Genomic DNA, 14810 nt, shown 5'->3' with positions numbered 1-14810 from the left:
TCCTAATCTTGACCTGATGTTTATATCTATAAGATTATAGCATCAGAAATCAGAGTATTGATGGTTAAATGAACTATAACCTTGAGTAAATCCTAAGAATGAGGGGCAGGACACATTTGCTGGGTTCCAGGTAGTCAGTACTTTAGACTTCAGAATCTCAGTCCTGCATTCTTTTTCTGTCTTTGGAGTTCTTTTGTTCCTCTGAGAATTCTTTTTATTTCCCTTATCTTTTGTTTATATTTTGTTTCCTTGCTATGCTTTTAAAATGTGAGAAACCAGTCAGGGTATGCTAATGCATGCCTTTAATTCTAGCACGCAGAAGCCATCCTGGTCTGTATAGTATGCTCCAAGACAGCAGGACTACATAGTAAAAACCGCTCTCCCAAAGAAAAAAAAGTTATAAAATTATTCTTAAATCTCTGGGGCATCCAAATGGCAGCCACCACTGTCTCTCAGAAGAATGGCTTGTTATCATTATTATTATTTAATCGAAATTCCTAATCTAGTGATTATCAGTGAGGGATACAGAATAAACGCTTGTTTTGGAAATAATTCTTTGAAGCCATAGGTTTGTCAACACATGCTTTTTGTCATTAAGCTAATATAATTTGGAACCATTGATAACTTTTTCTCCTGTCTCTTTTCTTAAATGAATGTTCATTTCAGAATTTAAGGAACTCCACAGATTGTTTTAGTTGTTTTGAATATATTCTGAATTAATGTGCTTCTTTACAAAGAAGTGTTCTGTTATTATAATAATTTTATTTATTTGCTTTTACAGATGTTTTGTCTAAATGTATGTCTCTGCATCATTTGGGTGTAGTACTTGCACTGGGAAGAGGGGTATCATGATTAATATATACATGCACCTCAGGTCAAAGCCCCAGAATGAATGTATGTTTGCAGCCTCCTTGCATGCATGCCTTCTGTCAGTTCACAAATCTACACATGTACACTCCCTATACACACCCACATATTCTTTCCATATACACTCACTCAATTTGTACACTCATGTAAATTTATGTACTTGCATTCTCTATATCCATGATTATGTACATTCTAATGTGTGCCCACCCTCTATATATTTACCCACACTCCCTGTGTATGCATATTCTCTACATGACCCATATACTCTTCATGTGCACTCATAATCTAAACTACATTCACACTCCTTTCATCCTCTCATACTCAACAAATAAGCACTCTGTTATGCTTATATACAACGTTTGTCATATACACACACAAACACACACACACAACCTAGAAGTTAAATTAAAATTCTGATTAAACTTTCTCCTCTGAGTTTCTGGTAGAAGAAAGAAGAAAACAATGGAAGCTCTTGTTTAGGAACTCAAATGAAAGATACAAGGTAACTTAAGAGATGTGCTTTCATGGGACACATTCATTATGGAGGAATATATACCTATATGGCCTGAGGAATTTTTTATGTAGGGCAAGAATTAAGCAGGGAATTCAAGTAGAAACTTTTTTTTCTTAGCAATGAAAGTTTTCTCTGGCAGGAACATAGAATTAGTTAGAGAAGTGTACACTGCCCTCACATAAGACTCTCTAACTAGCTCCTTTCAGTTGAGTATCTAAAGGGCAAAATGGGGTTCTGCTAACTTAGAGATGTACATATTGTCTCTGACATTATAATATTTAATAATAACTTCAGAGCCTATGGCTGACTTTTGCCATTATTCCTGGAACTTGCATTGCATCCTTAATGAGAAACAGTTTGGTATTACTAGTGAAGTATGCAAAGATATTCAGAGTTTGCCCTAAAGTAGATTATGCTAGAAATCCAGGCAAAGAGGCTTAACATAATAGTGTAATAATAAGTCAACTCCACAGCATTCAAAATTTTAACTTTTGCTCTGTCACCTTCGGTTGGATTTATGTTCTAATCCCAGGAATATATCTGTGTTTTTAAAATCTTAATTAGCTTCATAAGGAGTTCAGCCTCCAGGCAAAAAGATGAACTGAAAATTAGATCCATGCTTCAGATGCTGAGAAACACAAAAAAGGAAGGCGGAGGTTCCGATGTGTCCTCTGTACTATTATATCGTGGTCCACCAGTATTTGTAAATCTATTGAGAAGCCCCAGTTCTGCAGTGATTGGAAGCTATTGAAGTCCAAGGAATCCAGGGACACTGATAAAAGGCATTTTGGGCTGAAAGGAATCATTCAAGTGAACATAGACATAGGTGGTCCGAGGTGACCCAAGAGAATGCAGATATCAGGTTTACGTTTGGAGTAGCTATGTCCTCATTATCCAGGAAGGGAGATGTTTGTGAGTCAAGGGGCAGATAATTCAGGGAGGGAAAGACTGAAGTTAGGCTCTCGCCACTTCCTTTGTATATATGCAGGATTTCAACTGGACCATTTTGAAATCGTTGGAAATAGGCTGTTTCTCAGGCCTAGAGTCATCAGAGGCATGCACCGACTGAAGTCTTTGCTTATCAAACACGAAAAATAGGGAGGGAAGCCTAAGCAATAAAGTCAGAACAATTACACTTCTTGGCAGAGGACGGGTGATTAGATTCAGCAGTGTGAAATGCATAAATGTATTGCTTATCTCGCTACGCATGTTTCCACTCCAGAAATAATACCACGTGCAACCTAAGAGACGCTCATTCTGAAGACTTGCTTATTTTCAACAGTCAATGATTTTACAGAGTGAAATATCAAGAAGCATTTTAAGATCTCATTCACTTTGTATGTTGCTCCCAATATACAAATTATATCATTTCTAAAAGTAAAGGTTTTTCATATAATAGACTTGGTTCCCCAGCAGAGTGAACTTTTCATGAAAGCCTTGGATATAATTGAGTTTTCTTTCATGTCTTTAAAGCTTTTTAAAATTCATGAATTTCCTTATCATTTTAGCAGCAAAGCAAAAGTATTTCTAAATCCTTTTTGAATTTGGTGTTTAACATTAACATATTTAAAATGTTACAAAAATAGATGGAGTTGCATAAATCTTACATAAGGAAGCATTTGATTTGTGATACATTTTAATATTGCAAATAGGTCACTTATTCCCATTCTATCAGTTTTGTTACCTGTCACAGAGCTGTCTAGATTGTCCATACTGGATCCAGGTGTCTGGTCTAGTGCTCTTAGGGGCCTGGGGATTTCTAATGGTTCCTCTTCATCATCAGCATCCTCATCTGGAACATCTGTTTCCAAATCAGAAATCAAGGCTCCAGACACGTAACCTAATGGTGGGACTGGGGGCTGTGGAGGTGGAGTATTGCTTTGAATGTGCCTGGGATTTAAATGGAAAGAAACAGAAGACGAGAGGCAATTCATTAACATTCCACAAAATTATAATTCATGGTAAATGGCGTGCTACGCTAACCCATACTGTCTTCCATGTTTACTAACTCATATCACATTCTTTATGTTAGCAAAGATACTGTGATATGACTACAAGCCTTACTAAACAGCAGCCACATAAACTACAAAAGCTCTTGTTTTGATGTTTATAAGGTGATACACAGAGATGAAAATATATACTGAACGCTTTTGTATCGACAAATTATTCCAAAGAGAATAAAACTATTTATCATAAATCATTTTTACCTCCCCCTCACCCCATAACCATTGGTATTTGGTTTCATGGTTAGTGTTGAAGTTTAACTCACTTGTTTTAACCTATGAAGCATGTTTGAAGAAAGTTTGTCAGGTGGGGCTTGATCACCCAGCCCTGCCTCTGGCACACTTCCCGCCCTATGAAGATTGGTTTTTGGGATGATTCCCATCACATCAGGCTGAACAGCTGTTCCATTATCCCAGTGTAGATTAGACACAAATACTTTGTGCTCTCTAGGTATTTGCAATGTATCACAAGAACCAAATCTTAAAGGGGGTTGGAATTTATAACATAAGGCGTGTTCAATAACTTCTTAGTAATGAGTAAATAAATGTAATCCCAACATTATAAAATTAACAGAACATGCACGGCCATTTGTTTATTAGAAAATATTTAAAGAAAGCCTGAGTGACTTGGCTCTCATTTTATGATTAACAAAAATGTGAATCTGGATTCTGCCGTGCACTTGCTGTGCTGTGAGACTATTAAATAATTCTTTCTAACATATAAAATGCTCAGTTTGAGGTAACTCACGACTATTTGAAAATGTCAACAAAGAATGGATGTGTTCTTTGTCTGAATATTTTTTTCTTGCCTTCTTACAGAAGTATTCAAAAGGCCCATCCCATGTAGGAGTCATCACAAATTAGAATGCATTTTTGCCCGCTGGCTTTTAAAAAGGTGAAGAGTTATTTTTGCTCTCATTTTAGTCTTTTGAGAAGATGTTTCATATTCTAAAAATTGCTTAATATGCCTCTGGGATTTTCAGCTGTGAATTTATAAACTAACTGTATTCTATGTCCTTCAGTGGTAAAACCCCAAGAATGTTAGTTCTGGACATCACTTCTGTGTAGCCAGATTTAATCACTAATGGTATGGAGCAGGTGTTTCAGGCAGCATGCAACCCCTTGGCACGCATCACAACCCAGTAATCTATAGTGAGGAAAGAAAAGCAACTTTTAATAAGCTCACTTAGACTGAATATTGTGCGTTGACAAGCCCACATTGCTATACGTGTGTCGTCACATTCAGTTTGTCACGAGGAGAGGGAGTTACATGACAAACAGGAGGACATCAAGCAGTATGACATATGTGGGCCATTTCACTGCAATGCTATAGATTTCAAGGTGGGTGAGGAAAAAACAGACCAACAATGTAATTCTGTATAGCAGTTGGCATGTGTTGATGGGAAAAAATAAAAAGAGATGAAAAATGTATTCAATAATTTAAACAGAATTAGAGGTTAATCTAAAATATGAGATTATGACATGCAAGACTTATAACTATCTTCTAGTAATAGGAAGTGATTTGTACATTTCATCAGTCAGTATGAGTAGCATCTCTGGAGGTACAGCTGGGATCCTTTATCTTTAGAGTTCTGTGAATGTGATGTGTAATCTTAAACAGAAAGTCTTTCAAACCACAAGAGCAAATGAGGTATTTTGGGGGGTAAAGGATGAATTACTACCCTTGTGTAATAGTTAACTGTGGTATTCAGAATACTGGTAGATTGTGTATGACCATTCTCAAGGTGAACATTCTCAGGAAACAAGGTCCAGTGTATACGACGATTGAAGATATGGAAATAACACAGTTCATTCAACCATTTGGGATATACTTATGAAGCAATTACTCAATGGGGGATTTTAAGTGTGAAAAGATATCAGTAACCAACTCAGGTAAAAGTCCAACGCCTTCTAATCATTAGAAATTAAAATATAGACAGGTTAAGGAACATAAGAAGTGCAAACCCATTGAAATCTTAAAAAAAAAATAAAGCATAGCAGATAGCTTCACCTTAACTAAAAAAGTGTTGTTTAAAACTGGAGGTAGTCTCAACTCTGATAGTATGTTTTTTTCTGGTACAAGTGCCAGTTGACTTGGAAACCATGGTTTGCACAATATTTAACAGGACAAGTTATCATAGGGCTTCTAGTCACAAAGTAACAACTTCATCTCTCAGTGGGCTGACTACTGAGGTCAGTCATGAAAGTAGTCAACTTTAATAGACCTTATTTTCAGCTCTTCTCCCATGTACCGTGGGTTGGTAATACTTCCTACATTGTGCTAATGCTGGGTAAACAGAGCTACCTGGAACTCCAATGGGAGATCTTTGACTTTGGAATTCTTCAGAATTTTGCACCACATTTCTTCCCTTGGCTTATCTTAATCCATTGTGTTTTATGAGAATAATCTGTAACTTTGATTATAGAAGATCCAGTGAATTCTTTAAACTCGTTTGGCATGTTCTAAAACTTCAGAGTGATCCAGGAACTCTGTGATAATATACCTAGCCATAATTTAGGGTACTGTCCAGAGGGTCTCTTTAACATTCATATGGAAGCTAGTAATTATCATTATTATCATTGTACACATGGGGGAAGTATACATATATATGACAAGTTTCCCCAGGTCATACATCTGATAAGACCCATCTGTCTTCATGGAAGTGAACCTAACTTTGCCCCTCCTTTATGGAAACCCGTACTAAGCAATAAAAATCCACTTAAAGGTAAGATCTAGGTATTACTGTATATTACATTTGTCCAGGTGAATTCTAATATGAATCAGAGTTGTGTTTAAAACATAAGTGACACATAGCATGACTTAATGAGGAAAATAAGAAAATCCCATGTCTCTTCACACAATTGTTTTGGACTTAGTTGTATTTCTACAAAGGAACTTTATGTGAAAAATTATTGTTTACAAAGAAGCATGTTTGACTATGAAGAATATATTTGCTGATTGTAAAAAAAAATAAATGGCTTCTGCTCCTCTGCAAAGAACATGTTTGGGACAGCATGAAATGTTTTTCCCTATTTGGTATCTTGGGTGTATTTTGTTAAGAAGCAGTGCATAAATACCAAAAATGATGAATAGTTCACCATGAATACATCTCAGTGAGTAGAACTAGCCAAAAATGGAAAGTCTTTCATTTGATTTCAAGGATGGTGTAAATTAACAGGATACTTTTTGATAGGTCATATATACTGACATGTAAATTAGTGTTAAAAAATAAAATTCTCTAAAAACCATGACGTTTGATCCTATTTCTATTTCCACCATATTTTCTCAGAACACCTAACAGTCTTATAGTTGCAATTGCAGTCTTATTAGAAAAAAAAAATCTTAATGTATTCTTGAGTTTCTGTTGAGGCATTTATTGTTATTATTTTTATTTTCTAATCCACTTAATTCAGTCCAAACAGGGTCTTTTAATAACTGACACTGTCCATAGTAATTTTCAGAATCATGCATTTACATATTCACAACCACATATAGAATTAATCACAGGCACTTTAAAGAATTTGAAAGGAGTCCTTTATTGTGGTATTAAAAGCAAGTTCAAGGATAAACTAATTGGAGCTGGTTTGTGAATGAGAACGGATTCTGGCGTCGCCAAAAGCACTTCATTTGCTTCTCTAACCAGCTTTGTGATGTTGTTAGTCAGGTTATTTAAATTTCTGTCACCAGTTTTGTTATATAGACGGCTAACACATATTCTAAACTGTTTTTCATCCCACCCACTCATATTTATGAGCATCTCTGCTTAATATACATCCAAGAACATTTACATATGTAGAAAGTATTGGGCCTGTGGCTTACTGAGGATATTTACCATGTTTGTTTTGCTATATCAAACTGATAGGCCCTTGTTAACTCATCCAAGTGAGCTTGCAGCATGGGTTGCATCTCTTCCCTTGGGGATGGAGTAAGAGTGGCAGTGGACTGCTGTCCAAAGGAGATAGCAGGTGAAGAGGCCACACCACGCACAGGAGGAGTTGGAACCCTATCATCGTCTTCTTCCAGTTCATCTTCCATACCCTGGTGCAAGTATGTTTGCACTGGTAATGGTGGGCACCAGCTGTCACTGTCATAGCTGAAATTAAATAAGAAAATATGTTCACTGACACATACACACACATAATTGCAAAATTATACTAGCAATAAATAGCAACCAAATGGTGTCTAAAAGGTTTCCAAAGTCTATGTCTTCCTTATCACATCATCGAGGCTAGCATAGTAAATAATCTTACTATTATATTTCAAATTATATCTATTATTTCAAAACATCTCAACTTATTCTTGAAAGACCTTCTTAGCTAATTGCTACCACACAGCTACAAGTAGCAATAACTTTCCTCCAATGTTACTCACGTGGAAACACCAAATTACTAATTGAAGACATTAATGAAGCCAATGCTTGGAGATATATCCACTCCCTTTTCTTATGTATCCTTGTGCACAAACAAAATGTTCCAAAAATGCTGATTGATCATCTAACATATGTGTTTGAATTTTATTTACTATTCTAGACCTATGGAAATATTTTATTCCATATAATATAACTTTCATCAAAGCATGATGATGAAACTATCAATAATCATCAAAAATTTCATGAAGTTTATCAGTAGAAACTCACATTATCCTTATCTCAGAAGTTTCAAATGTCTTGAAAAAGAAGAAGTAATTATCTAATTTCAGTAAAATTAATTGGCACAATATCCATCCTTTAATACATTTTTTTTATAAAATTTATTTTGAAAATGTGGACAGCATATCAAAACAATTTTATAAGGCATGCTGAATCAAGAATATAGGATATTAATATAGTAAATTTTAAATCAATAACAGTTCTATTCATACCAACTCCATAGTTCTAGCATTTTCACCAAACAAATAAATACTAAGATATTTAAAGAAAAGACTTTTCAAAAGTTGTTCTTCCAAAATGCTAAATCAGTAATGGTAGTTTAGATGGGAGAGAGGCTCATGGAACCATGCTTGGCACAGGGGAACTATGGCTGCTAGAAGACAGGAAGTTACTGTTTTCTGGGATGTAGCCACTGGGGAGTGAACCATATACCAGTAGAAAGAGTCACCCCATGCCCGTGTTAATAATTCTGGTTAAACCCAGTGGGTCACAAAGTAAAAATCAAACAGAAAGACATGTGGATAAGAACAGCCTCTATAGACTCATAGATTTGAATGCTTGGTCACCAGGTAATGGCACTATTAGGTGGTGTGGCCTTGCTGGAAGAAGTATGTCACTTTAGGTGGGCTTTGAGGTATCAAAATGTTATAATCAGACCCAATCTCTCTCTTCCTTCAAATATGGATATAGAATTCTGAGATACTTCTCTAATACCATGTATGCCTCCTTAGCATCATCATGCTTCCCACCATGCCGATAACTAACTAAACATCTGAACTGTAAGCCAGCCCCAAATTAACGTATTCCTACATAAGAGTTGCTGGGATCATAGCGTCTCTTCATGGTAATACAACATCGTCTAAGACAACATGGAAGAAGTGGGGTAGAGCCTTATAAGAGGAAGGGAGAAAGTTGGTAGGGATATCAGGAAGATAAGAATGCCTCTGCATAGTAGAATCAGCTGATGTGACTAACAAGCAACTGAGACTGCTGTAGGAATGGAGAACTCAAACTGTCTGGGTGTCAAAGCTCTGTTGGCCAATAGCAACAGGAATATGTTAAATTACATATGTGCAATCCCAGAGGTAGGTACTGGAGAACTCAGTTTCCAAAGGAGATAAAGAGAGAAATATATTGGCCATAAGTGAGGAGAGGAAGGAATATGCCGGTTACATAGGACCTCATCACTTGTAGGGAGTTTGGAGTTCCAGTCTCCCTGGTTCTCTAAAATCATATTTTCACAAACCAAATATTCTCCACTCAAAGTTAGTTTTACCTTTGAGTTCTTTGTTTCTGTGTCCATGGTCACTTGCTTTTGTCTTGCTGAGGCTATATCAATACCCTTCTGCTTCTGTAAGCATAAAGCTGAAAGCTTGCTTCAGGAGCACTGTATGGTTTGGAAGGGATGGCTGTCTCTACATGTCTTTTATACTTTTGTGAGCAGCAGACACATTTCAGTGTGTTATCTCTCCAAGAAAATGCTATGGGCTAAATCTGAATTCCTATTTACTAACTATATAACATATGCCAATCTGTACTGAAAAAAAAATACTTTTTTTCTAGCACATTGTCATTTTAATTTGTTTTATGGAGATTTGATGGTTTTCATTTGAAGAGAGAGTTCTATTGTTCTAAAGTCTGTAACCAGCATCCTTTGTTGTATTTAATGCTTTAAGGTTTTCAAATCCAATCAGTCCTACTGACTGCTTACAACTTTATCTATGAAGACATCAGAACAGTATAAGAGAACCATTTACTTCTCTTCATTCTATTATGTTCATTTAACATAGTTAAGCTTCAATGTATTTTCTAGACAGAGAACACAGTTTGTCAGCAGGAATCTCACGCTGAAACTAAATGGCTTTGTTTCCTTTCTCCTTTACAATTTTGAGGCCTGGTACAAGCTGTAAAAACAAATTTATTTCAAAATATGTATTTATTATGTATAAATTTATTTCAAATAAAAAAAGCCTGGAGAGTTTTCCTCTCCAGGTTCTCTGTTCTAATTTTTTTTTTTATTAAAGATTTCTGCCTCCTCCCTGCCACCACCTTCCATTTCCCTCCCCCTCCCCCAATCAACTCCACCTCCCTCAGCAGTCCAAAGAGCAGTCAGGGTTCCCTGCCTTGTGGGAAGTCCAAGGATCTCCCACCTCCTTCCAGGTCTAGTAAGGTGAGCATCCAAACAGCCTAGGCTCCCACAAAGCCAGTACGTGCAGTAGGATCAAAACCCTTATATGTCTTTAAGTTAAATTCTAAATCACATACCTTTTGTAAAACTTACTGACAAAACTAACCATTGCTAGAATACTATATTATATACTTGGTACTGACAATCTTATTGAACATTGATTTGAAAATGGATTTTAGATTTTCAATGTTGATCCTTTTACTTGTTCAGTTTAATATTTAGCTTTTCATATGTTTATAGTATCCTTACTTCAAGGAGATTTAGCTCTCTTATAGCTGGCCAAAATCATATTTAATGACATGAAAATTTTTATTAAAATAAAGCTTAAGTTTCTGTACATGACTTATTTGAGTTTGTGAGCTACATTATTAAGGTTAAGAAATACATATTTAGAACCTAATAAAATAATTGCTCATTTTCAGCATAGAACATGATTGCTGTTAGCCTTTACTAATAGTTAAAGTCAACTTTACCCTGAAAAGTTTGTTCAAAAAAATCACATTTTTAGGAGAAATTAATAGTCATATTTTTAATATTTACACTAGCATGTTGCCAAAGCTATTATATAAAGTACTATATATTTAATATTTCAAATAGGCATAGCCCATTAGTACAAAAAGTATTCCTACTTGTTGAACAATAGATAATTCTTTGGACAGTCTAAATGACATAGAAATTTAGAATATAGCATGAGTAGGATAAGAGAGGTAAGCATGTGCTATATGCATCATTTGTAATGATAAGGTGAAAAGCATTAGAGTAAATTAAACTTGATTCATTTTTTGTTATTCAAGTTAATACTGAGCAAAGGAGAGGTTATTTAAAAACTTTGATATCATGAAAAAATATAATACTAGGTAAATAAATTACATGGTGTGCTAAGTTACTAAAATCAATTTTATTAAGCTTTTATTAAATTAGGGTGAATACTATCATCAATACTCACCAGGATTCTCAGCAAAGATAACTGGAACTACAACGAATAAACTTGATCACCCTTCCAGGACAAGGAAGGCTGAAAAAAGTTCATGTATTCAATGTGGTTTCTACTAATAGAAGAAAAAGTTAAAAATGGGGAAAAAATATCCCAAAGAGGCTAACAAGAATGAATAAAGGAAGTCAAGTCAAGATGTAGTTCATATCATGTAGAGAACTGCTCATCACCTCCCTGGTATTCACTTCTGAATTCACTCCAGAGGGCTAACTAGAAAGGTTTAGTGCAGCCACCCAGGAAAGAAACGAAGGTAGCAGATGACTGTACATTTCATACATCCAGCTCCATTTAATGGTTCCCTTCACATTTTATAAGATTCACTTGCTTCAGGTGGATACTGTTTGTAATGGGTAACACAATGGCCCATATGAAAAGAAACAGGAATGAAAGCAAGGCAGTGACAGTGGGCACGAGGAGGAAGGACAGTCAATAGAGAGTCCTGGCTGGTATTAACAATAATGGTGAAAATACAGTCTCTAGTTACTAATTGCAATTTGTACTTTTGCACATTTTATTTAAGCATTACACTTTTGATGTCTTATGCAGTAACCTGCAAATTCTACAAAAAAAATACTCCCACTAGACAACCAAAGCTATTTTGCCCAACCTTTCAAAGGCAAGTCCTTGTTCACTGACATTCTAATAGCCAAGTATGAGGCATCCTATTATCTGTCTTTCCTGATGAGTAATGATCAAGATGACAGCAAATCAATGCTGCATGTGAACTAACTTATTAAAGGCCAGATACAAATACCAAATTACTAATAAAAATACAATAACATTCAACTCCAGCAGAAGCTTGCCAATCTCTAATTGCAAGAACAAAGCAAAACGCCTATTTAATTACTATTGAATTCTTCCAAGCAGCCTATGACTATAATAAATGTATAGCAGTCAGAGCTAGGCCTTAATACATTTAACACATTGCCCTTTTCAAACAAAAGAAACATATTAAGATGGGAAAACATTTGCACCATGGCTACAAGATTGAATTAACATTCAAATATCATTTCATTTGAACAATGATTAAATAACTTCTGTTATTGTGTACTGTGAAGAAAGAAAATGCCCATGAAAGACATAGAAGGAAAACTGAAGCCTATACTCTCATGAAACAATACTACTAATCACAATTAGTAACTAGAGACTGTATTTTCAACATTATTGCTAATCCCAGTCAGGACGCCCTACTGACTCCTTCTCCCTCATGCCCACTGTCACTGCCTTGCTTTGATCCCTTTTCCAATACATATTGGCCATTTTGTTTGGAACATTCCAGACATTATCCACCTGAACATTCAAGGTTCTTGTTATCTAGTCTGTTATCAGTAGCAAAATAGCTGAATTCATCCATGACATACAAGAATTCATAATTAACATCAAGGCACCATTTCAGATGTTCAGAGGCTTAAAACTGAGCTCTTGCTTATATCTTCTGGGAGAGGGAGAATCAGTTTTCTCCAATAGAGTGACAGTGAGTGTATCAGCCACTCAGGACAGACCTCATATTCATGAAACAGACTTCACATTTTTCTTTTTTTTTCTGATTATGTGTGCCATCTTTGTTTAAAGTTTCTCTATTTTGTTTTCTTTCTTTTTGAGTGTGATTTTATTTTTTTTCTAGGATTTGGGGGTTGTTTTACTTGGTTTCATTTATTTTTTGAGAAAAAACTTAAATGTCAGTGGGTAGGGAGGAAAATGGTGTGTAAGGACTTGGGGAAGGGAAAATATGATCAAATTATATTTAAATTTAAAAGTTATTTTAAATAAGTATATTTATCATAAAATATCAACATTGACCACCTTCGTGCAGCATGTAAAAGTTGCTGAAAGATGCGGCTCAGCAATTAAATGCAATCTAGGGATCAACAGGACAGAGAGACAAGTTCAGGCAATGATGAGAAGTAGAAGAAAAGGAAATCATCACAACTAGAATAAGGTGCAAAAGAAGATTGATGGGAATTTTTTCATTTTTCCTCCTTGACCAAAGAAAGGTTCCTTTATTATGTACCAAGTTATATTGCTTGTATTTTGTTTTACTGTTTGGCTAACAATCTACTCTGATTCAAAATTCCCTCTAGATTGAATACTTTCTTCAGGTGATTTTTCATTAGCTTTGACTCTGGGCACAGATTCTGATAGTCAACCAGTTTGGGGTACTATCATTTATAAATAAATGATTCAAAATTCACTCAAGACTCCACTGATATAAGTACTCCTCTAGTTTACTTGCTTACTTCTCATTATTTTATTTACATTGTTAATATATATGTTTTAATGGAAAATAAATTTTCTCTCATTCTCTTGTATGTGTGTACATATGTGTCTATATTTGTATGAGATAAGGAAAGCCATGGGGGAGTGAGAAGAAGAAAGGAGAACATGTCCATGTGTGCCTCAATGTATATAGTGCTTTAGGACCGTAATTACATCTTTCCTATTAACATAGCAGATCTCCTCATATATTTTTTTCTGTTCATCTGTTCTTATTGCTTTTCTTCCTAGAACTGGGCGTAGCATTTAGGATACACCTTTAAAAAATGCTGACAAATGTTTTTATTGTTGTCTGTTGCAAATTGCTATAGGAATTTCTACAGCCTTTAAGTTACCTGTCCACTTTGGCGTGGCCTCTTATATTACATATGCTCATGTCAAGTGCGTATTGGGCCTCTTCCAGCTGTGTGATTCGATTCCTGTTCCTCGTTTGTGCAGAGGATTGTGATCTGTAACTCTACCTTTAAATAAATAATCCTTTATTATACTTAATTCTAAACTAGTGTGGAATTTCTTTTTAGCATCCTTCTTCAGTAAATGGCAATTAAAAAAAATAGAAAAACTAATTTTACTGTAGGATTACTGACTGGCTTTTACTTCTTTAAAAAAACTTGCTTTTTGTTTATTTGTTTTTTTAATAAGAAAAGTAAGGTGTTTTGTTCTTTGTCTTTGAGAGGGAGGTCTTGTATATCTCAGTCTGGCATCAATTGGACTAAGCAGCTATATAGCTGATGATGACCTTCAGATTCCAATCTTAAGCACTCTACCTCCTGAGAGCTGGAGGATATAGGTTTCCATTCCTGGTTTCATGCATCGTGGGCAAGGTTTCTCTAACTGAGATGCATCCCCAAGCCTAAAAATAGTTCTTTTTTCCACTAGCAGTTTCTCAGCACTTAAGGCAAATAAGAACTCAAGAGTAACATGAACTAATGGTGAATATCTTAAATGTCACCACAGAACATTCCTTCAACAACTGATGGAAACAGAGTCAGAGACCCGCAGCAGAGGACTGGGCTGAGCTCCCAAAGTCCAGCTGAAGAGTGGGAAGACTGAGAATATGAGCAAAGAGGTCAAGATCATGATGAGGACCCCCACCAAAACAGTTTACCTGAGCTAATGGGAGCTCACCAACTCTAGCCATACAAGGAAGGAACCAACACAGGCCCAAACTAGTCCCTCTGAATGTGGGTGACAGTTGCATGTCTGGGGCAGACTGTGGGGCTACTGTCAATGGCACCAGGGTTTATCCCTACTGCTTCTACTGGCTTTTTTTGGAACCTATTCTGTTTGGATAGATAGCTTACTCAACCTAGATAGGGTA

General features: G+C 35.7%; 1 protein-coding gene across 9 annotated transcripts in view; it reads right to left on the bottom strand.

Moving 5' to 3' along the window:
• Robo2 (roundabout guidance receptor 2) overlaps positions 1–14810 on the bottom strand; it is a 522758-nt gene that overhangs the window by 22749 nt on the left and 485199 nt on the right. For all 9 annotated transcript variants that reach the window (XM_057763633.1, XM_057763635.1, XM_057763628.1 and 6 more), the window contains 2 exons: positions 7218–7478; positions 3066–3271 (listed from right to left, as the gene is read on the bottom strand). In XM_057763633.1, coding sequence (XP_057619616.1) covers positions 3066–3271; positions 7218–7478 — 467 coding nt within the window. The remainder of the gene's footprint in view (positions 1–3065; positions 3272–7217; positions 7479–14810) is intronic.

Source organism: Chionomys nivalis, chromosome 3, assembly GCF_950005125.1.
Source record: "Chionomys nivalis chromosome 3, mChiNiv1.1, whole genome shotgun sequence".
NCBI classification, from domain to species: Eukaryota; Metazoa; Chordata; class Mammalia; order Rodentia; family Cricetidae; genus Chionomys; species Chionomys nivalis.
Note: the sequence above shows the minus strand (reverse complement) of the source record. Positions and strands in the feature narration are given on the sequence as shown.